Genomic DNA, 22,600 nt, shown 5'->3' on the forward strand with positions numbered 1-22,600 from the left:
TTTCTGGCACTTACCGAAAGCACGTAATCAGTTTTACTTTACAGAAAAGAAACACCACAAATAAAATGTAATATAATCGATCCACGAGTTTTATTAAATGAATTGCAATTAATTGCATATGATAATTGTACTTTTTTGCAAAAATGTCAGTAAATTAGAATGAAATTGCATCATTAAAACATTTGTCTCTTCGTAGTGTTAACTAATGAGGAGCGATTATGTAACTGGTATTGCTTGGTAAAAAAAGAAGTGATGTAGGAAATACAAATGTTTTGTATGTTCCACTGCCCAATGTTGACAGTCCAATTTATTTTAAGTAGATTTTTGTTTGGAAAAAGCTCAATTAAGAAAATGATGTCACCGAAGTGTACCAGAACCATCTTTAATATTGTTTTTTTGAAACTAATGAGGACAAAATTTTGACACTCGTAGTTTACGCAACTTACTTATATTTTTTTATTGTTCTTGTTGCAATAAACAATTGTTTCTTCGCATTGGACTAAAACTAGAATCTCAAAAAAATTCCAATTTAATCTCGTTCAGTTTTAATTATGTATTTTCCATCAGAAAATGTATAGAATTTTTACAATGTACTTTCAAGTGAATATTTAATTTAACATTTAAGGCCTGTTTGGTTTTGAAAATCTTTTTATCCTGCCAGACGGGATTCCGTTTACAATTTACATCTATATTTGGACTGGAAGAGTTGTTTGATACAATTGATATATTTGTAACTAGTAATGATATTACTATGTAAAATAAAACTTACCTGCCCTTTACCTCTCACACCAGATTCGGGTGGTAATATAAAGGAGAAAGGTGGTATGAACCTATGAACCATTGGATTAGTAGTGGTGGTTCCTGGTATGGTGGGTTTGACTGATCTGTTTCACACTTACATGATTTCTCTCTTTCTCAAAAATTCTAGACCAGTCTCAGAAGCAAATCCTTCATCATTGCTAATTTATCTTTTCGGTGTAACTGGTTCTTACCAAGACAAGATGTTGTGGTGGTTCAATTAGGCGACTCTCGGTAAGTCTATTCCGTCTCTACATAACGATACGAAAGACCCTGATAGGATGTTATTCCTCGGGTCAAAGGAGGACTTCTTTCTCTTCGTATAGTAGCGTGGTTTTTGATTATCAAGGACACACGTGAGAAGAAAGTTTTCCTTGCATTATTTTGGTCTTTCAAGGCCACATACGTAGACGTGGCGGACGGTGACGGTGAAATTTACCCCCATAAAGAGTTAACAAAAGTTCAGATAGGTATCCATTAAGAAGAAAACTTCCAAAACTTCAACTAATCGTGATCTGATGCTGAAGGGTGAAGGTTGGTCAAATTGGTACCCCATCGAAATTACTACAAGAATCCAGTACCTACCAACAACTACCAAAAGGCCCTCAGTGATTCTTTTCAGTTACAACCCTTAGCAATGCTCCAGGGGCATCCCATTCTTCACGTTTTCACTTAAACTTGTAATCAGTAACACAAAATGTTTGTTTTCAATTTTTTTGCGAGTTGCAACTTAATTACATAATGAATTTTTAGGTTAGATATTTCCAAGTACATTTAACACAAATTTATCAACATTTTTTGCAGCTTTGAAAGAGTAAATTGAAAAAAAAAAGATTATCTGAGACAACGGAGCGAGGATAATGGAATCGTTTAGTTGGAGGAAGAAAATATAATTTTTTGAAAAACTAATATTTTTTGAATATATTGATTCTCACAAACTCAGATAATAGTCAAATTACATACAAGATAATCACAAAGATTGTATTTAAAGTAATTTTAAACACATTAATATCGACTAATAAGAAGTACCTAATTAATTATCTTAACTGGTGGACCAAGTTTATGTTTTAATACAGTAACAAGCGTCTCTGGTGTTGTGCACAATCCATGATATATGGTCATTTACTTTCGTGTATAAACCTACGCCCACGGTCATCATATCGCACATACCTTGATCCGTCATAATCCCTAAAAGTATATTGATTATAAGTTTTTGCAAATTTTACCATAATGTGTAATCTACCAAACAACTCATATACTCCTTTATGCGAGCGATACATTACAGGAGATCCGCCATCTTCCTACATAACAGATTAAAAATAGAAGAACAATCACCGCCTGTAGATAACAATTTATAACTACCATGCAAATCACATTCGGTGTACCAACTATTCCAACGCAGCCTTTGTCAGCACTGAGAGCCATAGCATCCCCTGTTGATTCCAAACAATCTTTCTCGCTCAAAACTGGCACACCTAATTTTTTTGGTCGGCACAAGGTCTTGCCCATGTCCGCATCCTCCGTATCAAGTGGCCAACCGGCAACGGTAGCAACTTGTCCCAAATAAGTGTGACCTACAAGTTTGAGATTAATTGTAAAAATGAGATCGCTAGAGAATACACCACCTGGAGCAGAGAGACAGATGGGGGCAACTCTTCTGTCAAATAATACAGGGCTGCTCAGTTTTACTAAAGCAATATCGTTTGCTTTGTTTTCAGCACTGAAGTCCGGATGGATGAGGATGTTGTCAACGCTAACATTTGTTGAAGATGAGTCGCTGGTACATTTGTCAAATTGACCAACTGTAACCTTCACGTCATATGGAGTGAGTCTAAAAATATGAATATCAGTGACAGGGGGTTATGATTTTATTCGGAGGAGTACCCGACCAGTCCTGAAGCTCCTGTTAAGACGTATCTGTTGTTAATTAATACTCCTGGTATACTTTTGGGCATTTCCATGTTCGCCACTTGAATTGTACTCAACCAAGGCAATTCAAAACCTCTAATATATTCGCCACCCATAAATCGAGCTTCTCTGTTTGGAACGCCACACTCTAACAATCAAATCATACAAATCTTCCCATTTCAATAAAAATTATTACTTACTGCACTTGCAAGGACTAAACAGATAATCGAGCAGTCCTTTTGGATCAACATTTACCACCTTTACACCCTCGTCCATCTGAAACCACAACTTTTTCCGGGGTCATTTCGATGTTTTCACGATTTAATTTAAATAAACTTACACATGGGAGTATAAAAATAAATACTAATCGAAGATGCTGTTCAGATGTCAAGATCATGATGACTGTGGAACTAGTTGTGGTACGTTCGGGGTCACTGGACTTTTACTTTCAACGCTTGTGTCTTGATGAGGATGTAGAATCAAATAGTTTTGCGACGACCCGAGCTTAAAATTATATAACAGCAAAATGAAAACTGGAAAATGTGGGCTTGACCCGAATTAAGTACGCCGATAATTTTCACTGTTGTAACAAAATGAAGAAACTTTTGATAATGGACGAATTTACACATGTTTCCCGATTATAATATGCAAATGGTGCGATGCATAAATTTATCAAAAATTTATGTGCGAAAATACAGTGATATCAATAAATTATTCATTCTCCCTCAGCTTCGGGTAATCTGGAGATTACACATTTTATACGAAATGATTCACTGAATTTTTATATGAACCTGTGAAAACATCGAGCTTTGTACTAAAATAATTTTTTAAAAAGAGCTTTCACCGATTGTTTTCAAATTTCTTTTGCAACCAGCGATTGTTTAAGTCTAAATTACTAAACTGCTTTTAACTTTATATTAAACATTGTTTTTATATTTCACGAAACTTAGATTGATGTTTTGTAGAAAGCGAAGTAAAATTCTACGACAACCAGAACAATAGAATTCAATTTCAATTTTTTGTGACAAATAATCTATTATTTTGGTCAGAGTCCCGATTAGGTGAATAATCGATAAATCAATTCGACTGGGTTCCCATTTTATTCTCAAATATTGAAGTAGGCATTTATTACTTTATTTACCATGGATTATTCTGACAAAAAATGGTACACACTTTACACTATCTATTATACAAAAGCTCGTAATTCTCGTTTTGTTAAGAGAGTATAAATAATAATTACAGACAATTATTTACTGCTTATAATAACAACTAAGGTTCTAAATTGCACAAATGTGTTCGAATGCAAAGTTAAATTGTATTATCACAAAATATAAATAACTCCGATTCCTCAGTCTTCGCAGAAACAACCATCTTTCGAATTTTCCAAAATCCAATCCAAATATCTTGTTACGCGGGTGTAGACACCTGGATAGCCCGGTCTTGCACAACCATTTCCCCAAGAAACGATCCCTAAAAAATAATGTTTATTTCTTGTAACAAATTGAAATAAATCGTTGTACCAATAAGTTCGTATTTGTCATCTTTGCGTTGAGTTACTAACGGTCCACCACTGTCTCCCTACAAGCAGCAAGTGTATAAATTAGCAATTTTTGCCTTATACCCAACATGTACCTGGCAGGAATCCTTCTTGCCGGTGGTAGGATATCCAGCGCACAACATATTATCAGATATCATTTTAGCCGAGTAATTGGTATTTCTGCACTCCTCATTACTAAGAACCGGCACTTCAACTTCCTGTAACACGCACGAAGGCTTTCCGTCTTCTTGCAGAGTGCCCCATCCTGAGGCCACCGCTTTTAGTCCAACGTACAAGTTAGCTACAAAGATCAAGTTTGAATAAGTTTCCAAAAATTCGAAACGTTTTGGTACTTTTGTCTTTTGGCAAACAAATCGGTTGGATGGTCTTAGTGATGGGCACTCGATCGTTGAGCCTCAAGAGAGCAATGTCATTGTCGAAATTAAGAAAACTGAAAGCGCCTGCTATGGCCCTCAGGACAAACCGCGACTCTGGTTTCTTGGTGTCTACGCAACGGTCGTGCTCTCCAAATGTGACCTTGATCATGAACCACATGAACCTGAAAGAAGTATGAAATATGAATGGAAGGTGTGGGTAGAATAGTTATTGTGCTTAAGAAGTGGTCTCCCATAAATCAAAATCTTGTAAAAATGTGGTTTAATCGAGGTCATACGAAAAGCGTTGTGGATAATGGACCTGTAACCACGAAACTGGTCTGGGCCACTTTTTGTTTACTGCATTTGGTTAAAGCAATTACGGCTAATCGTAAGTGAACCTGTTTTAAAATGCCACATCCCGACGGTACTCTCTCTCTTATCCAGAGATCATCTGGGTTCACCGGAAAAAAGTAACTAGGTCGACGTTTATGCAGGTCCGCGATAAGGCCGGAGAAAAGACATTGTCATTTTAAAAGTCTTCCGATTTGAATAGCGTTCGTGTGCTCCTGCGGAACACAATGCATTCCGAACTGGTGATTGTTTTCTTACCGACGACGCTGCAGAATGTTAATGACTAGTGTGAACCAAATGCTACTGTTACCCTTTGACGCAGTGAGCAGCAGTTAAGACATAGCGGTCGTTGATCAGCATTCCTCCACAGTAGAACCTGTTGAAGTAGGAAAGACGGGCCATCCAAGGAAATTCATTTTCGTTTGTCGGCTTACCACCTACTATGCGACTGTTCTCATTACGTTCGCCACAAGCTACAGACATAATTGAAAAATTAAAAGCTAACAAGCGGTTCAGTAAATAATATACTTACTGCAAGAACAACTGGAGGCCGGAGTGTCGTGTCTTGGTGGAGGGTGGTTTCCGAAAGATCCGAATTTAGGTCCAAAAATTTTCTTCGTTATTGTGGACTGGCCTGACACTCCCTACACAAAAAGTAGAAAAAATAGCAATCAATAATTTGTACAAGAAAGGGTGTAAGTTTTCTGGAATAAGTTGGAAAGTTGTATTGATTAATTTATAATTTGGATTTTTATCGGGTGCAGACAAAATATTTGGCTGTGGCTGAAAAATGTGGATCTGTTTTGAATACCAAAAGCATCTCCAGTGTGAGTTTGACCGGTTCACGCCTTCGGAGCTTCATATTTGAATTACAATTAATATGTTCCAAATAGCTAACGGTTTTAAACTGTGCGTGTTCTGAATTTAAAGTACATTGTGTCTCCACGCAGCTCAGTATGACCCTTCTGAAATAATTAAAGAAATAAATGTGCAAATAAATGAAATTCAATGATCGACGAGATAAAACCTGTTTCGGATACTAAAATAAAATTGTTAAAAACAGAAATATAAATAACGTAGTAATTATTCAGAACCACTTTTGGGGTCTAGGCGGATGTCTGGACGGTCAAATTTTTTATTGAAACCAAACTTTCGAGCTTACTTAGTTGTAAATAGTAATGAAAGCGTTGTTTTGATTTGCGGGGACTTATTGTGCAGATAAAATCGACAAGTTTGGATGCAGGAAAAATTGAAGACTTACTTACAATTCCACTTTCCATAAGAAGCATCGCCGGAAGCAACACACAGATAACTGTTTGCAATGAAACCATATTTAATTAAACGTGTACCAGTGCAGTAAACAAACTAATGAAATAGTATCGGCACACAACACATTGATCTTCACTCCAGCACCAACAACTTCTGGTTGCGAACTGTCAGGGAATAACTTGAAACTGGCCGGACTCAAACATGTTGATTAACATTAATAATACCTGAATAGTTAGTTGTTTTGAGAATTATCCCACTTTTTTTATTTGTTCAGATCGCCAACAACGGACCGGAAAAAGTAATAACAATTTTTCTCTAATGACCAACACGGAAAAAAATGATTTGTAGAAATCTTGCGCTGGCAGCGTAGTGGAATCTAATTAGTAGTCACAAGAGCTCTTGTCCAAGACATGATGTACATCAACTTGTCTTCGAGGAATGATTTGATTGTGATGAAAAGAATTTGTAATTATAGCAATATGTACAAATTTGTTAAGAATTCTAAGAAACTCGGCGGTTGGCAATAATGAGACTATCTTCGAGGGACATTGACACCCAATATGTTGCTTATTGTAGTTTTATGTGCGCAATTAGCATGGTGTAGGTGCAGTCCGTGAGATATCTCCAATACCGGTTGGGATGGAATTCTTCCACTTGTTAGTCACTTCTTCGGGATCAAATTAAGAACAATTTGTCGTTTAAAATTTTATTCTTCGAAGAAATAAATAATTACGTACAAATACAAGTGTCGTCAAGATTGTATTTTAACCAGTTGATATATTTGGAAACTCTTGTGTATACACCTGGGTAGCCTGGTCGCCCACATCCAACACCCCAGGACACAATTCCTGCAAAAAAAAACGATTAATCGAGGTTACTCTTTGTTAAATTTAGGCCAAGCAAACATAACAACAAAGCGATAAAAATGTCGCCACTACAAGTGGTATGAATAAGAAAGTAATTTAAACAAGAGGAAGCAAACATCTAGAAGGTAGGTAAGTAAAAGCAAACATCTACAAAGCGGGAAACCGCAATATTTTCAACTTGTTCTTTTTCCTGCAATCTCTTTCTATTTGTTGTGCCGTGACGGACGCAGCTGCGAAAACAACAATTTCTGCATACCACACGGCAAGATCAATAAATTATCGGGTTTGGAAACAAGAATTTAGTCGAGAACCGATTGACCTGTTCTTTATTTGTTTTTAAATGCTAACAAATACCTCTGGTCGGAGTTTATTGGCCTTCCAAGGCCAGTCTAGCTACTCACCCACAATTTCGTGTTTGTCTCCGTTCGGGACCAGTAATGGTCCTCCGCTGTCCCCCTGACACGAGTCCATAGCGCCCCTTCCGGCGCATAACATGTACGAAGTGATCCTGGACGCTCTGTACTTCATCGCTCTGCATTGAGAAAGCGTCAGGATGGGCACCTCGACTTCCTGCACCACGTTGGGCAGCATTCCGCCTTCGGTGGTCCGACCCCATCCGACCACCGTACCGGTCTTCCCCGCGGGGTCTTTGCCTACACGACAACAAATCAATCACGATCAAATTAGCGTGAGTGGTGCTCACCAGTCGGCAGACAAATTGGACGAATGCTTTTGGTGAACTCGACGGGTTTTCGGAGCTTCAAGAGAGCTATGTCGTGGTTGTAGGACTCTTGGTCGAAGTTCCTGTGTCTGATTATGGCAGATACCGCCCTCATCTTGGCGGGGGTGTCTTCGGTGGTGGACTGGTCGTGGTCTCCCAGAATGATGCGGATTTTCGAGCGCTTCAACCTAAAGTGACAAATTGATTTATTGCGGTCGAGACGGTGGTGGTAATTACCGGCGAACGCAATGGGCCGCTGTTAAAACGTAGTCTTCGGTCAGCAAAGAGGCACCGCAGTGGAAATGACCGTCGTAGACAATTCGAGCCACCCAGGGGTATCGATTGACTCCTGTGGGCCGCCCCCCAACGATACGATCTTCCTGATTAGTTTGGCCACATTCTGAAAAAAAATCTTTATGGAGGTCAGGCTTGTACAATAATTGACTTTATAAATTAAGCGAAGCGGTTTCTGGCCAAGCGTACACCGGTAAAACTCACCGCAAGTACAGTTCTTTGTTTTTCCCTCGTCGTCGTCGTCTTCACCGGAGTCGTTCCCTCCGGTCAGGAAAGATGTCAAGCCGAGAAGCTGGTTGAATAAAAATTTACCATTGCGCGTTGTCATCCGAGCGGTCGTGTTTGTCACTTGGAATTTGTTTTTCTAAAAACGAAATAGGAACTAGACATTTTTTCTTATTCAAATTTCAATTGTGAGAGTTGTTTGGTTATGATTTACATATACTGTGTCCTTTCTCCGGAGTTTTTATTTATTTTTGGAATTACCAGTTTTATTTGGGTGACGTGGGCTTTAAATTTATTCCGACTTATTTTCTAGGGAAACTCAAACCACCCAGGTGGTTCCACTTTTCATTTTATGCTCAATGATGTGATCAAGATCACCTGAAAACCGGTACTACCAGGACGGATTTAATTTAGTGTTTTAACTGTCACAATTTTAATTAACAAATTTGCTCTCAATAATTATCTCGAGACAGTTGATTTCTCAGCACTTTTGCTTGAAAAAAATATAAAACAAGCGACGCACCAGTGTGTTTTAAATTTCTGTAATTTGTACTTACGTCAATTGTGGCGAAATGGCCTTTTGTGGATGGCACGATGAGCAAACAAGATAAACACAGCACGTGGACAATTTTCGGATTGACAGGCATCTTCAGGGTCCACACAAAACCATACTCTCTTTTCTATCACTTGCACTTTTAATTATTTAAACGATTAGGAACACGAATTATGTTGCTTCAGTCTTGTTACTGTAAATAAACCACGAAATCTATTTACGTTTCAGGTTAGTAACGTTAAAAATAATAATTACTTAAATTCACGTGGTGCTTTCACCGTCTACCAAGGACTGCTAGCTCTTTCACTACACCTACGAAGAAAGTGACTCGTATTGAGGCAAGATACGTCATGTTATATCCCAAGAAGGACGCAATTACAATTTATTACTAAAAAAGTAATGAATCGAAAGTTTCTAGTTTGGGAATAAGGCACGTATGAAAGCTACGTCAACTGGAAAGCAAAGATTATTAAATTAATCAGTAATTGAATAAAGTACCACCATCAACTTTCTTAAGAAAATGACAATTTAATTATTCACACATAAAGCCAGTCTGACGTTAATTAACAGTGCGAGAACAATAATCATTTTTTAGGTTTGTGGAGCACGCACTTGGGTACTTTTAGGATTCGCGGTTCATTCAGAAAATTTGATTTGGTACCATGAACTGGAACATGATCTGCTTTTGTCGGCCGATGATTACGGCGCCGTTCATGCGTGCATCCTTTTTTCTCGTCTCATATTGATCTTGATTTTACTCTCTATATTCTACTTTCGTTCACCTTGTCCTTAATCTAACAACTCCGCAACAAGAAAAAACGATTAAATATTTTATTATTACCGTAACATGACTACATAATCTTTGGCACAACTTCTCTAAATATTAATTTGGCACATGTTCAAATTTGGCAAGTGTAAGATTAGACTAGACACGTTGTCACTCATGCTCTCCTCGGATTGTGACGACGCGGAGAACACAGACACTCTCCTTTGAGGGCGTCCTGAACCCAGTCCAGATAATTCCCGATTTTCGTATAAACCCCGGGCAAGTTAGGTCTGGCGCATCCCCTGCCCCACGACACCACCCCGATGACTTCCATGTCTCCGTTGGGATTGGCCATGTGGAGCGGTCCTCCGCTGTCTCCCTGCAACAAAATCGTACATTATGCAGTCAACAATACACGTGGTCCACTGACCTGGCACGCGTCTTTCTTCCCATCAGGATACCCAGCACAGAACATGTTTTCGGAGATTTTCTTCTCGCCGTAGCCCGAGTTGTAGCAGTCTTGCTTGGACCAAACCGGCACCGCAACTTTCCTCAACACCCGGGAAGGTTTTTCTTTCTCGCCCAGCCGCCCCCAGCCGGCCACCACCGCCGTCTGCCCCGAGTAGTCGACGTTTCCCGCGCGGGGCAAACAAGCGGTCTGCACGTCAACGCCGAAGTCGACGGGCTCGTCCAGCTCCAAGACGGCGATGTCGTTGTTGAAGCTGAAAGGGTCGAAGGCCTCGTGCTCTTTGATGTCGGTCACTCCGCGGACGATGATGTTCGAGAGGCGGTCCTCGGAGTCGCGGTCGTGGTCTGCCAGCACCACGGTGAACTCCCTGGCGGCGAATCTGCAATTCGGAGGTTTTTGTAGATAAGGGAGGAAGTGATCGATGGCGGAGCTCACCCGTTGACACAGTGCGCAGCAGTCAATAGATGTCTCCTTGTGATCAAAGTTGCACCACAGTGAAATTCGCCACCTTTGCCTAGTCCTGCGATCCAAGGAAACTCGTGGACTTTCGTTATGTTTCCGCCGACCACTCGCATTTGCCTGTTGCTCACTCCGCACACTAAAAATCGACCACTCTAAGAGTTTGATCCTTAGGCTGGATTTGAACGGATGATTTCTTTAAAGGGTCACACACGATATAAAACCGCTCGGAAATGGGTAACAGAGTGAAAGCTTGCGTCTATTGTGCTGTCGCGAATTATTCAAAACGACGACGAAGAAAGCGCCTCGCACACTAATTGTACATGAATCTATTTCATTTCAGCAAATTAGCAGAATGTTAATGATACTGCAAATCTCGTCAAGCTTTTACCGTCGCCAAACAGTCACACTTACCGCAGTTGCAATCGTCGCTGGCTCGTTCCTTCCGGTTGACACTCTGCGGAAAAGACACTTTACTTTGAAAACTTGAAAGCTCTCTCATACCATACCTCCGGGGGTGCCGACGAAGTATCCACCACCAAACATAACACTACAGCGCATATCAGTCTGAGCTCCATGCTGAATAGTAATTTACAGCGTATGTATAAAAAATCAACCACGAACTAATTACCATCATTTTGGTATGGATTGTTTTTATACAAGTTGTGTTATGTTTCAATGTTACTTAGGAGGGGTATTGCCTTGACCATTTTCATAATGTGTATCTGATCGCACCTACTTTATTATTCAATGTCTAGGGATTCATATGCATTCAAGGTCGATGCATGTGCACGTTTGACACATTTTCGCAATTGGTCTGAGATAAATTTCCACCTTCGTCTTGTTGATACATATTATTATGGGTTTTAAGGTTAAATTTACTCGTTACGACATACTCCTCATTGTTGTTAAAAAATATTTCGAATGATCCTTTATGTCATCGTCTGGACGAGACTTCTTTCGCAACAAAAGTTTCATCTTCGTTACGAAAGATGTGCCCGAGGAATTTAAGTGGTTTAACATTGAAAATGTAGGTGAGGTGTAATAAAAACAGACAGTAAAGCTAGACTGGAGCAGGTGCAATTAGTTAAAAGCTTTGTAGGTTAGATAATAGCGTGAATGAAACAGTTGTCCTTTGCGCAATTTGTCATTCCTAGCTCGCGAGATAAAACAGTTACAGATTCAAAAGCCGATTAGTGCACAAAGAATGTTTCCCAATAAGTGTATGTGAGTAAATTTAAATTTATAATCACAAATGTAGCAAGCGACAGTCGGTTCTGCCTTCAGACTTAAGTAGGTGTTTGGACAATACTATCTATTTTATTTATAAAATTGTCTTACCGAGAATCACAATTGTAAACATAAAAAAATTCTGATCAAATGGAAATTAACCGAATTTCAAGAAATCAGTTTGGTTGTGACACATTTTTTTCAAAGCATTTCCGTTCTAATCCAATGTTTATTTTGCAACATGTTTTACAGATCTAACAAAGAGATTCCGGGAAATTGCAGCTCAAAAATTGCCATTACTTTTGTGTTTGTACTTAATTTATTTCTGAACAATCTGACTTAAGTAGTTATTGCCTTCAGTGTCGTCCCTCGGTTCTCCTAACAGGGAAATCATCAGAAACAATAAGACTGTGGCTAGGGACCTTTTTAGTGGTAACCGCTTGCAAAACCGTCGTCCTTTACAATTAATACAGGTAAAGGTCAACTAAAGGCGACAATTTTGAATTTGAATTTAAAAGAAGCGATAATCTGTGACGATTATTTTAATGTAATTAAGCAAAACATGAGTGATCCCATTTCACGTTGCTCTAGATATGGGTAGGTGTTATGTAGAGGAAATTTTAGCGTTCCAACGAAGGACACAGTCCCATTCAAATAAAGAACAATGCTTCGAGGATCAACTGCGCATTATTAGAAATTTTCGTCACGAAATCGAACGAGATCAGACAAAAGTTGCGTTATTAGGTTACCTACACTTCTATTATTTATTTATGTAAATGAGTGTAATTTAAAAAATGAGACGCAATTATTATATTGTTGGTTTTGACATTGGCAATTGATAACACCAATTTAAGCAAAATTTGTTATTTGTTATGTAGATTGTGACCTAAAATCTCGCATGATTGTAACAAATATTTGCATAAATGCAATAATGCACTTTCAATGCAGGTTATATAATGTGTAAAAAGCGTAATTGTTGTAAACGGTCAGTCTGAGACGCAAAAAGTCAACAGCAGCAAGAAAAACTCAGACTTGTTTGCACCGAGCGAAATGATCTCTTCTGAGAACATGATGCACGTGATGCTGTTTTTAAAACTCGTCCAAGTGGATTCATTTTACACTTGGTCTTCCGGTTGTTGCCATGGTACCTAGTTACCTACTTCTTCACTACCTTCTGCATAGATAATTTGTCGCCAGTTGAAAATCTCGGTCCGGCCAGTCCAAAACGAATCCATCAAGTTTTTTGTCATGTCGTGAGCTTTAACCATTAAATAATGTTCCTCGCTGTTAGAATTTTGTTCGTTGCGATCGCAATCTCCAAGTCTCGTCAGGAATTATCGCAAGAAAAGGTAACCAACTCTTTCGACGAAAACTTGTCCCCATAAAGCTTTTCAGGTTGTCGACTCGAAGATATTCGTCGATATCAAGCCCTTTTTCCAGACGACCCCGTCGCGAGTGAAACCCACCTCAGCCGTTGTCGAGTTCGAACCCGGAGTCCCTCCGGACTGGCCGAAACCGACAAAACGAGACAGCCTGTCAACATCAACCGGAGTTCCTTTCGTATTAAACCCGGACCCAGTGCAGGCCGACAACACGCCGACCCGAGCCAGCTTCCTCGATTGGTTATTGGGTCTTTTGGGATTTGGGGGGTCACCAGGTCAAGTCCCGGAACCGGTAGAGCCCTCGAAAGATTGTCCCAAATGCAGTGAGTTTCAATCCAACAAAATTAATTCGTTTTAACCGAGTTCATTTGAAGCTTGTGGCCTGACTTATAAGAACAAAAGAATCGTTGGGGGTGTCGAAACTTTAATTAATCAGTACCCATGGATGACTGCATTGACGTACAACAATAGATTTTACTGTGGGGCCTCCGTTATCAACAACAAATACTTGATAACAGCCGCGCACTGTGTAAATGGGTGTGTTAGATTGGCATTTTAAATGATCTATGAAATAATCACTCGATTTCAGTTTTGCCAAAGAAAGATTGTCGGCAGTGTTTTTGGACCATGACAGATCGAATTATTTCGAAACTCAAATCTTCACCAGATCCATCAGCAAGATTTTCAGACATAGGTACTACGGATCGGGGGGCACCTACAACAACGACATAGCGCTCCTCAAGCTTGACAAAGAACTGCCCATAACTGGACTTCTCAAGCCTGTGTGCCTCCCACCAACCGGAAAGAGTTTTACAGGAAATAAAGGTAACGAACAACAAATAATTTGTGTGAGTTGTCTTCGAATTTATTTTTTTAAAGGGATTGTTATCGGTTGGGGGGCCACTCAAGCTCATGGCCAAGTATCTTCCAAACTACGCGAAGTGGAGGTACCAATTATGTCAAATATTGACTGCAGAAGAACTGGTTATGGAAATAGAATTACCGATAACATGATGTGTGCAGGTTATTCGTACGGAATGAAGGATTCTTGTCAGGTAAATGAACGAATAACACGATACCTTCAAGCTGATGAGTTTAATTATTATTTCAGGGAGATAGTGGGGGACCTTTGCATGTTGTTAATGGTACAACCCATATGCTCGTGGGTAAGTGCACGCTCTTCCATTCAATCAAAACTTAAAAGTCATCCAGGCAATTACACGACAAAGTTAACTCACCAAGAGTATTTTATAATCATCAAAAAAATAATTGAGTTGAGGACAATTCGGTAAATTGTTTTTTGTTTAAAGATAGGGTCGTAAAAAAATTAAGTGTTGTTTCATTAAAACTTTATTAATAATTGTGTTACAGGTATTGTGTCGTGGGGAGAGGGGTGCGCCCAACCTAATTACCCCGGAGTGTACACAAGAGTAAACAGGTTTGTCTCTTGGATAAGAAGCAACACACGCGACGCCTGCTACTGCTAGCTCTCTAATTTATTACTTATTTATTGTAAATACTTTTTACTGGTTCAATTAAACAACCAAAATGTCTCCATTTCTCCTTTACCCTAAAATGATCAGTACTCGCAGCAAAAGCTAACTCAACAAAAACAATTACCTTGACGTGAACCACTCCGCGATTCTTAATAACGTATTTACCAGTCGGGAGCAGGTTCATCGTGTCTGCAGAAATATTTATCATGCCGGGCTGAAATGACACCGAGTTAAAATCACACTTAACAGCGACAAGAATGTTTACAGAGCTGGTCGATTGCATTCGCGAAGCGGTATTAACAGTATCACCGAAGAAACAGTAGCGCGGGACTTTAATGCCCACCACTCCTGCGACAGCAGGACCTGAATGGATTCCTGCAACATTACAATGCATATTTCCTTTTCACATCGCCACTCAGTCAAACCGATTCTGATGTTAACTTGTGCACCATCTGCTCCTTGAATCTCGGAGACTTGTTCTAACATTTGGAGAGATAACGCGGCGATGTTGTGTGCATGTTGCCTGGTTCTTTCGGGAGCTCCACTGACTGCCATGTAAATCTGGCCGACGGTTTCAACCTGTTTGAAATGTTTTTAAACAGAACACAATAAATGTTTGATACGAACGATACTTTGTAAACTCCGAATTTGTCCATCAACGAGTCGAAACAGGAGAAGACGGTGTTCATCGTGGAGACAACTTGCATGGCGTCTTTTACTGTTTCGGACGAGAGTCCTACTAGTTCGCAAAATAAAATCGTGACGGCCTCAAATGACTGAAAGAAAATATTTGGAGAAAGGGGACAGCAGGGGTGACGATTTACCTCGCAGGTACTCAAGGGAGAATTTCCTGTTCTCAATCGATCGGCCACAGTTTTCGGAATCATTGAATATAAAAGATCATCCCCGCGGCGCTTCCAAGTGTCTAAAAGTTCGTAACTTTTCTCTAACTCATCAGATCTTTGCGCTTCCTTGTCGAACATTATTTCCAGTCTAAAACGAAAGAGAGAAGTTGCGGAATTTAATCAATTGGAAACTTGCTTGGAGTTATGCTGCCAGCCCGCTAGAACCATCTCTTTGCTTAATCCGTGGTGATTCAGATCGTTAAGAAACAAACCTTGTTCAGGCAACTCGTCCAGATCGTTGATCCTTAAATACCAAATTAAATAACTTCGAATGTCTACTCTAATACTTACACTGGACTGCACAAGAAAATTAGCGCGTTCACATCTTTGACATATTTCATTTGGCCTTTCAGCAGTATATTTTTTAACTCAGACGAGGGTGAAGACAATCGGTTTGAATCTTCGCCACCAGCTCGAGAATCATCATTTGTGCCTCTGTCACACTCCAGTTCAAACATGACCGCCTCCAAATTACGCGTCTACAATTTACAATTGTCACAATGTCGAGATTACGAGTCCGAAGTACATTTTTCCACGAGAATACGATTCCTTTGGGACGCCTCAACTTGAAGAAGGAAGAAACTGGTTTGTTGAGGAAGTCTTTGCCGCGCCATATTTCAGCTAATTTCTCTCCAACACCGATCAGATTCATGTTTGGATTGATTATAACCCCGAAAGGAAAAAACTCGAGAAGGAGTGAACACGGGAAGGGTGTCAACCGCGTGATTTCGTTGAAAGTTTTCTTCTTTGCTTTGTACTGCATCTTCAACGAGGTTTAGTAACAGTTTATTTGTCTTTGGGAATACTTACGTAAGGCTTGTTGTCAAAATCTAAACGATACGTGACAATAACAGTACTTTTAGTTGCGGAGGCTGAGCTAGCTTTGTCTAGAACCGTGACTTTCAATTTGAGGTTGTAAAAATCTTTGGCGATTTGTTGCAATTGGCCTACAAGTCAAATTATTTGATTGGGAAGTAAATAAAGTTTGTGAATCTGAACCCATGACGTATTGAGTGAAGCCTTGTCTGGCGCTCCTGTAGACTAAAACACAACCGTTGGAATCGATGTCGGTCAGATAAATGGATGGACTCTTCATTTTGGGATAGGTGAAGCAAAATTGTGCGTGGATGTTGTCGACACTTTGGAGGAAATCGGTGAAAAATCGTCCGGTAGCTTTGACAGTGACGTCGTATCTTAAAAAGAATTGTTAAGAGAACTTGTTTGTAAATTTGGGGATTTACCCTAGCGTGGAGAAGTATCGCACAAAACAGCGGCCAAAAAAATTCATGAAGCTGTCATAAGACGCTGTTGTAATTTCGGCACAAGCCGCCGCCAGCGATGCCATTATGTTATCAGAGTAAACCTTGTGGGTTTCAAAAGAGATGTATTTGCAATTGGCGTGTTCGAGGACTCGTTGCCAAATGTCCTCTCCATATTCCAACTAAAACACACAGTCTGCGTGCCAGTTTTGTTTATTTATTGAAAGTGTATTAATTACCTGGACGAAATGTTGGACACTTTCCAATAACATGCCGTACATATCGATTCTGATTAGCTTGGCAACCGCACTCTACCTGGGCTCTATTTGATCTGTTCGCAGTATCGGGATCGCTTGTTTGAACCGAATTAAGGTAAGTAAATATTGACCCATTTAATGGAAGGATCATGAAACTAATTAAGAGAGCTCATCAAATATGAGGACGTTCGAGTGACATGACATGTTCATTATGATGGATCACGCAGTCTGTTTCCAAAAACAATACCAACAGTCGTGGTGGCACAACCAAGACATCTCCAAGAAGCTTCTCAATATTCGAACGGAACGAATTTATTGAAAACAACGTACATACATTGCTTATTTTTACACAGCTTAAATTATCACTAAGACTAGTAGAAGAGATGTATAGGTTCTACTCATCGACCGGTTTCTCAAATATCCAGAAGGTTTGCACTTCTCCCTTTCCCTGAAAGAAGTCGTTACAAAATCAGTTGAAACATGTTGTAATTTCACCACCTTCAGTTTGATCAAACCCCTGTTTTCAACGACGTAGCGGTCTTTCGGTAGATGATCTTTGGTTTGGCGGGAAATGTGCACCATGCCAGGCTGCAAACAGCGGAGGATTATTTCAGCATTGCACCGGAAATCAATATTTACCGAACTAGTCGATTGCATCCTCGACGCAGTATTGACAGTATCTCCAAAAAAGCAATATCTTGGAACTTTTATTCCGACAATTCCAGCAACGACAGGACCGGAATGGATCCCTACACATGACCTTGTTTATTTCCTTTGAAAGGAAAATTAATTTAGGTACCTATTCTGATGTCAACTTTGGTCCCTGACGGAATTTTGAGTCGCTTCACATGTTGCATCATGCATACAGAGACGTCACAGACGTTTTGAGCATGAGTGGGTGTTTTCTCGGGGGCGCCACTGACCGCCATGTAAATCTGGCCCACAGTTTCCACCTTGAGAAAAGATCTTTAGTCTCTGTACCACGATGCGAGACAAAAAAGATGTGGACCTATCGCGGGCGCGGAAGAAAAGAGTGATAGGTGATGGATGAAGATGATGCTGGTGTGATGGTGTGAAGGGTACCTTATAGACATCGAACTTGTCCATGAGCGAGTCAAAACAAGAAAAGACGGCGTTCATGGTGGAAACCAGCTCCATCGCGTCTTGAACTGTGGAAGAATTGAAGCCGACCAACTCGCTGAACATTATAGTGACAGCGTCGAAGGACTGAAAGAGATCGATTGAGATCAAGCGACTTGTGCAAGTTGTGATATCACTTCGCAGGTGCTCAATGGAGACTTTCCAGTCCTCAGGCGGTCAGCCACAGACTTGGGAATCATGGAATAGAGAAGATCGTCCCCGCGACATTTCCATTGGTCCAACAGATTGTGATTATTTTCAAGCTCCGTCGCTCTTTGTTCAGCTTTGTCAAACACTAATCCTAGTCTAACAGACCAGAAAATGATGTTTGGTTTTGATATGAAAAACACTTACTTGGAATTGTGCTGCCAACCAGCCAAGACCATCTCTTTGCCAAGACCGTGAGGGTTCAAGTCGTTCAGGTAGATTCCTTGGTCTGGGAGCTCGTTAATATCGTTCACCCTATCGGCAAATAACGTTAACAACCATGGAAGACACAATGCCCTGTCAGTCACGGTCACGAATTGACCACAATGATGGCGTTATCGCTTGTTGATTTTTTTGTGGGGCCCACAATACTTACACTGGACTGCAGAGATAAATCATCGCATTTATATCCTCGAGATAGCGCATTTGCCCTTTCAACAGTATATTCTTCAGGCCGGGCTGGCTGTCTCGCCTCAAAGCATAAGGCGAAATACTTTTTCCGTCAATCTCTATTTCTCTCGCATCCGTTTTATCTGTCAGTGTATTTCCACTGGTCGAACTGCTACAAATCTCGCTTTTCGGAACAAGCTCCCCTCTAAGCAATTCAACTTCGAACATGACTGATTTCAAATTGATTATCTAGAAATTAATTTTTAAATCTTGTGGGGTCAAAGTGTTGAATTCTCACATTTTTCCAGTTGAAAGTAATTCCTTTGGGCCTGCGAAGCCTGAAAAATTTTGTCACCAATTGTTTCAGCAGCTTATTTTCACCTCCAGCAACTTGAGTTAATTTTTCACCACAACCCACAATTTCCATCATCGAGGTGAATAAAATAGCGAAGGGAAACAATTCTAATAGGACAGTGCACGAAAACGGGGCCAGTTGTCGAGTTTCTAAATGAGCAGCCGTTTCAGCTTTCTTTGTCAGAACCTGAAAAGTTCTCAATAATTCAGAGAAGAATTCGGGAACGCTTTGCAGTGATTTTATTATGTTCTGTTACGCAAGCAAGCTTTATAGCGCAGGCATCTCCTCCTCTTCGTTCATTTCGTGTTTATTAATTTTGAATGATAACATCAACGATACGCGAGGCCTGAAATGTAAAGCTTTCGAGCTTTCAGACGGAAATAAAACTCCACAATCTCCGAGACTAATTATTCACATAATTAAGTTAGATTTCGGGGCCGCGTTCTTTTTGCAACCGTGTCAGAAAATAAATCACACTAATAAGTAATTCATCTGTGATTAAAGTTTGTCAGACAACGTATCCTGTTACTGAAATATTTTTAAAATTAATAGCAAGAGTAATCAAATTGCAAGACATTTCAATCACAGCGGTGACAGTCGTTGAAAGATAAATTATAAATTAGAACCTCTACGGTGTGATTTATTATTTAAATTAATTCACCCCATCTCTCAGCGATGGAAATCTACTCACGTATTGGCTATTATCGAAGTTCAAACGAAAATGAACGATAACTATGTTTCTCGTACCAATCGTTACATTTTCTTGGCTTAGAACTGTTGTTTCTAACTTCAAATTAAAAATGTCCCCTGCGATTTGACACAGCTGACCTAGAACTAGCATTTTTTTAAATTCCCAAACTGCCGGTTCTACTCACCCATGACATAATGGGTGAATCCTTGTCGTCCGCTGCGATAAACCAAAACACATCCGTTTTCATCAACTTCGGTAACGTACATCGAAGGACTTTTCATTTTAGGATAGGAGAGAGTAAATTGGATGTGAATATTATCGACGCTCTCGAGAAAATCGGTGAAAAATCTACCAGTGGCCTTAATAGTCATGTCGTATCTGAAGAAAATTAGTTTGAACGAGTTTATCGAACGAAGTTCTGATAGTGACTACCCATAGTTGCTGAAAAATCTAACGAAACATTTTCCGAAAAAATTCATAAAACTTTCGTAGGATTGGGATGTGATTTGTGCCAAAACTGAAGCCAACGAACCCATTATGTGATCGGGGTAGACTTGATGGGTGTTGAATACGGTGTGTTTACATTCAGACATTTGGAGCGCTTTCTGCCAAACTTCTTCCCCATATTCTAACTAAAAATTAACAACTTGTTTACTACCCGTCACATTTACGCGTCAGTGAAGTTTTCTCGAGTAATTCTTGTTTTGTCATTGATTGTTGGTGTAATTAATTAATGCTAAAAGCAGCCAGAAATTAATTCTAAATTTATGTTCACGTAGCAGGCACACTCCACTGTTGCAATTATATTACATTCTATTAACGACATTCTATTTTCGGCCGTTGAATGTTACAAAGACAATTAAAACTGACCAATTTGGGATGTATTAGAGGTTTAACAAGGTAAACAACAACGCCAAAATTTTATCGATGACGTCAATAAGGTTTAACTACTCTAGAATCTTAATTATCATCTAATTTTTTTTATGAATTGAACTTAAAATTAAGTATTGATTGTTCAAATTAGTTGTTTAGAAAAATTGCTGTAAAATTTAGGGGGTGAAGTTGAAGAGAAACAGTTTAATTCAAAAATCTTACCCGCACAAAGTGCTGCACACTCTCCAACAACATGCCGTACATTTTGCAAATTGATTTAAGTTTTCTTGGAAAAAGTTAACTAATTGTTCCACATGTTAAATGAAAAGGAAAATCGAATACGTGCGTTAGGCGAAGCTAACAACAAAGTGAGTAACTGAGGATCCTGAACGAAGAAGGACGCAAGAAAAGCGGCGGAAAAGCGCCGATTTGGTTGGTTCAAACATGCCCAAGCGGGGATAACAGGTGTCTCATATAAAACATATATTTTCCGAAAGCAATAAAATTAAACAATTTATTGTCTGCAGCAAATAAATGTTCAGATCGATATGACAAAACTAGCACGAAAATATGTCCGTTAAAGGACAAATTTTAGTAGCAACATGAAGCGGAGTTTACACGACTTTCCACTTTAGCTTTTCCGTGAAAAATTGGTGAAAAGCTTCACGTGGATCACATTATGCTTATTTTTTTTTGTACGGGCATAATATTTTCTTTTACCAGTAACATAAAGTACGGCAAATTATCAAATTCCCTAACATAAAAGAGAATGTTCTCGCTTTTACATATAACGGAATATTAAGCAAAGGAAAGAGGAGAAGCGAGGTCTAAAATATTACAATCATTCCCAACAGAAAAGAAACTCAAGGGAGAAAATAAAAATCTCGTTTATGACTATAACGACAATAAAATCTTATTAAGTAAATATATTTTGTTGTTGTGTAATTGCAAAGTAATGGATGAAAGGACGTAAGTTTAAAGGAGAGATTTTAGATGTTTATGTTAAGATTTGGTAATTTACCCCTAGTTATGTAACTCTCGTATGTAATGAATAATGATTACCCATTCTGTTCTCTGCTGATATAAAATTCACTTGAATAAGATATACTTACGAGAAAGTATCGATAAAGAGTTAGCCTTGGTCGTTTCTAATAAACGAAAGCGAATGCCCTTATCATGGAAATTAAGTACAAACACTGATAAAAGTTTGATAATAGGAGGTGCGGTAATTTTCGAATTATGATTTTTCTAAGAAATCATGTCCGGGGAAAATTTTAATTTTTGTTTGTGAAGGGGTTATCTGCCAAGAAAATTTTTGATTACATTAGTAGATCAACATCCTTTCTATTTCATAATAAGACTCTGGATTGTGCCGTCTATACGGATAAAAAAAATAAATAAAAATGAGCAGAGCAAAGAAAACGTCGATGTGGTCTGTAGTATGATTTTGGAAGATTGACGAATCGATCTAAAATGATTTGAATATCTCACATGACGTTGCAATAATTTTGATACAATATGATCGACAAATAAAGAAATAAGAGACATTCATGGAAACGAAAACTTGTGAAAACCTGTGGAGTAGCTCTAGTTATGCTAACAACGATGACAAAGAAAGATTTTGTCGAAACTGCAATAAAAAAGGTTCTAAATTAGTTCTCCCAGAGCTGCAGCGATTTTATGGCAGGGTACCATTGTATAAACGTTAACAACACCAACAATAGGTTTAAACCGCAAGTACAACCCCTAATCGTAAATTCGTCCAAGTACTACCCTGTAAACTGACAGGTATAGAACGAAAATAATGATTGACAGGGGTCTG

At 39.2% G+C, this 22,600-nt stretch overlaps 6 protein-coding genes across 11 annotated transcripts; 1 reads left to right on the top strand and 5 right to left on the bottom strand.

Annotated features, from left to right (window-relative positions):
- Nucleotides 1-1,854: 1,854 nt before the first annotated feature.
- LOC138135008 (transmembrane protease serine 9-like) lies at nucleotides 1,855-6,404 on the bottom strand. The gene is made up of 14 exons (XM_069053637.1): nucleotides 6,237-6,404; nucleotides 5,504-5,615; nucleotides 5,282-5,444; nucleotides 4,597-4,802; nucleotides 4,339-4,544; nucleotides 4,227-4,284; nucleotides 4,058-4,176; nucleotides 3,047-3,145; nucleotides 2,907-2,994; nucleotides 2,683-2,854; nucleotides 2,424-2,629; nucleotides 2,161-2,372; nucleotides 2,042-2,099; nucleotides 1,855-1,986 (listed from the first exon to the last, which is right to left on the bottom strand). Exons 1-14 carry the CDS (start codon nucleotides 6,300-6,302, stop codon nucleotides 1,859-1,861), a joined length of 1,893 nt encoding a protein of 630 aa, XP_068909738.1. The 5' UTR covers nucleotides 6,303-6,404; the 3' UTR covers nucleotides 1,855-1,858.
- Nucleotides 6,405-6,930: 526 nt separating this feature from the next.
- Nucleotides 6,931-9,043, bottom strand: LOC138136095 (trypsin-1). Of its 3 annotated transcripts, none has more exons than XM_069055184.1 (6): nucleotides 8,904-9,043; nucleotides 8,326-8,485; nucleotides 8,065-8,227; nucleotides 7,810-8,015; nucleotides 7,508-7,759; nucleotides 6,931-7,088 (listed from the first exon to the last, which is right to left on the bottom strand). In XM_069055184.1, exons 1-6 carry the CDS (start codon nucleotides 8,991-8,993, stop codon nucleotides 6,970-6,972), a joined length of 990 nt encoding a protein of 329 aa, XP_068911285.1. In that variant the 5' UTR covers nucleotides 8,994-9,043; the 3' UTR covers nucleotides 6,931-6,969. The 3 variants fall into 3 exon arrangements, with proteins under 3 accessions (XP_068911285.1, XP_068911284.1, XP_068911286.1); XM_069055183.1 differs by having other exon boundaries at nucleotides 8,065-8,239; XM_069055185.1 differs by lacking the exon at nucleotides 8,904-9,043 and adding an exon at nucleotides 8,608-8,741 and having other exon boundaries at nucleotides 8,065-8,239.
- Nucleotides 8,904-11,314, bottom strand: LOC138136097 (proclotting enzyme-like). 2 transcript variants are annotated; one of them, XM_069055188.1, is made up of 5 exons: nucleotides 11,103-11,314; nucleotides 11,008-11,050; nucleotides 10,570-10,732; nucleotides 10,096-10,513; nucleotides 8,904-10,044 (listed from the first exon to the last, which is right to left on the bottom strand). In XM_069055188.1, exons 1-5 carry the CDS (start codon nucleotides 11,169-11,171, stop codon nucleotides 9,841-9,843), a joined length of 897 nt encoding a protein of 298 aa, XP_068911289.1. In that variant the 5' UTR covers nucleotides 11,172-11,314; the 3' UTR covers nucleotides 8,904-9,840. The 2 variants fall into 2 exon arrangements, with proteins under 2 accessions (XP_068911289.1, XP_068911290.1); XM_069055189.1 differs by having other exon boundaries at nucleotides 10,570-10,789; nucleotides 11,103-11,189.
- Nucleotides 11,315-12,350: 1,036 nt separating this feature from the next.
- LOC138136092 (trypsin-1-like) lies at nucleotides 12,351-14,758 on the top strand. 2 transcript variants are annotated; one of them, XM_069055181.1, is made up of 7 exons: nucleotides 12,351-13,172; nucleotides 13,264-13,528; nucleotides 13,580-13,742; nucleotides 13,795-14,030; nucleotides 14,085-14,260; nucleotides 14,317-14,371; nucleotides 14,577-14,758. In XM_069055181.1, the coding sequence occupies exons 1-7, from the start codon at nucleotides 13,098-13,100 to the stop codon at nucleotides 14,690-14,692; spliced, it is 1,086 nt and encodes a 361-aa protein (XP_068911282.1). In that variant the 5' UTR covers nucleotides 12,351-13,097; the 3' UTR covers nucleotides 14,693-14,758. The 2 variants fall into 2 exon arrangements, with proteins under 2 accessions (XP_068911282.1, XP_068911281.1); XM_069055180.1 differs by having other exon boundaries at nucleotides 12,352-13,172; nucleotides 13,219-13,528.
- On the bottom strand, nucleotides 14,538-17,207 carry LOC138136088 (soluble guanylate cyclase 89Da-like). Of its 2 annotated transcripts, XM_069055176.1 has the most exons (13): nucleotides 17,105-17,206; nucleotides 16,848-17,047; nucleotides 16,606-16,799; nucleotides 16,417-16,553; nucleotides 16,133-16,369; nucleotides 15,898-16,085; nucleotides 15,743-15,850; nucleotides 15,526-15,694; nucleotides 15,334-15,477; nucleotides 15,127-15,280; nucleotides 14,967-15,076; nucleotides 14,826-14,915; nucleotides 14,538-14,775 (listed from the first exon to the last, which is right to left on the bottom strand). In XM_069055176.1, the coding sequence occupies exons 1-13, from the start codon at nucleotides 17,144-17,146 to the stop codon at nucleotides 14,737-14,739; spliced, it is 1,812 nt and encodes a 603-aa protein (XP_068911277.1). In that variant the 5' UTR covers nucleotides 17,147-17,206; the 3' UTR covers nucleotides 14,538-14,736. The 2 variants fall into 2 exon arrangements, with proteins under 2 accessions (XP_068911277.1, XP_068911276.1); XM_069055175.1 differs by having other exon boundaries at nucleotides 14,826-15,076; nucleotides 17,105-17,207.
- Nucleotides 17,208-17,418: 211 nt separating this feature from the next.
- LOC138136087 (soluble guanylate cyclase 89Db-like) lies at nucleotides 17,419-21,160 on the bottom strand. The gene is made up of 13 exons (XM_069055173.1): nucleotides 21,001-21,160; nucleotides 20,338-20,537; nucleotides 20,090-20,283; nucleotides 19,906-20,042; nucleotides 19,158-19,400; nucleotides 18,846-19,108; nucleotides 18,617-18,724; nucleotides 18,400-18,568; nucleotides 18,206-18,349; nucleotides 17,922-18,075; nucleotides 17,762-17,871; nucleotides 17,621-17,710; nucleotides 17,419-17,570 (listed from the first exon to the last, which is right to left on the bottom strand). Exons 1-13 carry the CDS (start codon nucleotides 21,040-21,042, stop codon nucleotides 17,517-17,519), a joined length of 1,908 nt encoding a protein of 635 aa, XP_068911274.1. The 5' UTR covers nucleotides 21,043-21,160; the 3' UTR covers nucleotides 17,419-17,516.
- Between the last annotated feature and the right edge of the window lie 1,440 nt (nucleotides 21,161-22,600).

The sequence above is a fragment of the Tenebrio molitor genome, chromosome 7 (assembly GCF_963966145.1).
Source record: "Tenebrio molitor chromosome 7, icTenMoli1.1, whole genome shotgun sequence".
NCBI classification, from domain to species: domain Eukaryota; kingdom Metazoa; phylum Arthropoda; class Insecta; order Coleoptera; family Tenebrionidae; genus Tenebrio; species Tenebrio molitor.

Coding starts and splice junctions, on each gene's coding strand:
- LOC138135008 (XM_069053637.1), bottom strand. CDS start 6,302: ATGGTTTCATTGCAAACAGTTATCTGTGTGTTGCTTCCGGCGATGCTT. Junction 4,803..5,281: donor GCTGCTCACTGCGTCAAAGG/GTAACAGTAGCA, acceptor TACTTCTTTCAG/GTTCATGTGGTTCATGATCA. Junction 2,995..3,046: donor TTATTTTTATACTCCCATGT/GTAAGTTTATTT, acceptor CCCCGGAAAAAG/TTGTGGTTTCAGATGGACGA.
- LOC138136095 (XM_069055183.1), bottom strand. CDS start 8,993: ATGCCTGTCAATCCGAAAATTGTCCACGTGCTGTGTTTATCTTGTTTG. Junction 8,016..8,064: donor GCGGCCCATTGCGTTCGCCG/GTAATTACCACC, acceptor TTGTCACTTTAG/GTTGAAGCGCTCGAAAATCC. Junction 7,760..7,809: donor TCCAATTTGTCTGCCGACTG/GTGAGCACCACT, acceptor GTTGTCGTGTAG/GCAAAGACCCCGCGGGGAAG.
- LOC138136097 (XM_069055188.1), bottom strand. CDS start 11,171: ATGGAGCTCAGACTGATATGCGCTGTAGTGTTATGTTTGGTGGTGGAT. Junction 11,051..11,102: donor CTTCGTCGGCACCCCCGGAG/GTATGGTATGAG, acceptor TCTTTTCCGCAG/AGTGTCAACCGGAAGGAACG. Junction 10,514..10,569: donor GCTGCGCACTGTGTCAACGG/GTGAGCTCCGCC, acceptor TCCGAATTGCAG/ATTCGCCGCCAGGGAGTTCA.
- LOC138136092 (XM_069055180.1), top strand. CDS start 13,098: ATGTTCCTCGCTGTTAGAATTTTGTTCGTTGCGATCGCAATCTCCAAG. Junction 13,173..13,218: donor AGGAATTATCGCAAGAAAAG/GTAACCAACTCT, acceptor AAAGCTTTTCAG/GTTGTCGACTCGAAGATATT. Junction 14,031..14,084: donor GAGTTTTACAGGAAATAAAG/GTAACGAACAAC, acceptor ATTTTTTTAAAG/GGATTGTTATCGGTTGGGGG.
- LOC138136088 (XM_069055175.1), bottom strand. CDS start 17,146: ATGTACGGCATGTTATTGGAAAGTGTCCAACATTTCGTCCAG. Junction 16,370..16,416: donor ATTTTGACAACAAGCCTTAC/GTAAGTATTCCC, acceptor ACCTCGTTGAAG/ATGCAGTACAAAGCAAAGAA. Junction 15,851..15,897: donor ATTTTCTTGTGCAGTCCAGT/GTAAGTATTAGA, acceptor TTGGTATTTAAG/GATCAACGATCTGGACGAGT.
- LOC138136087 (XM_069055173.1), bottom strand. CDS start 21,042: ATGTACGGCATGTTGTTGGAGAGTGTGCAGCACTTTGTGCGG. Junction 20,043..20,089: donor ATTCACCCATTATGTCATGG/GTGAGTAGAACC, acceptor TGCTAGTTCTAG/GTCAGCTGTGTCAAATCGCA. Junction 17,711..17,761: donor GGATGCAATCGACTAGTTCG/GTAAATATTGAT, acceptor CGCTGTTTGCAG/CCTGGCATGGTGCACATTTC.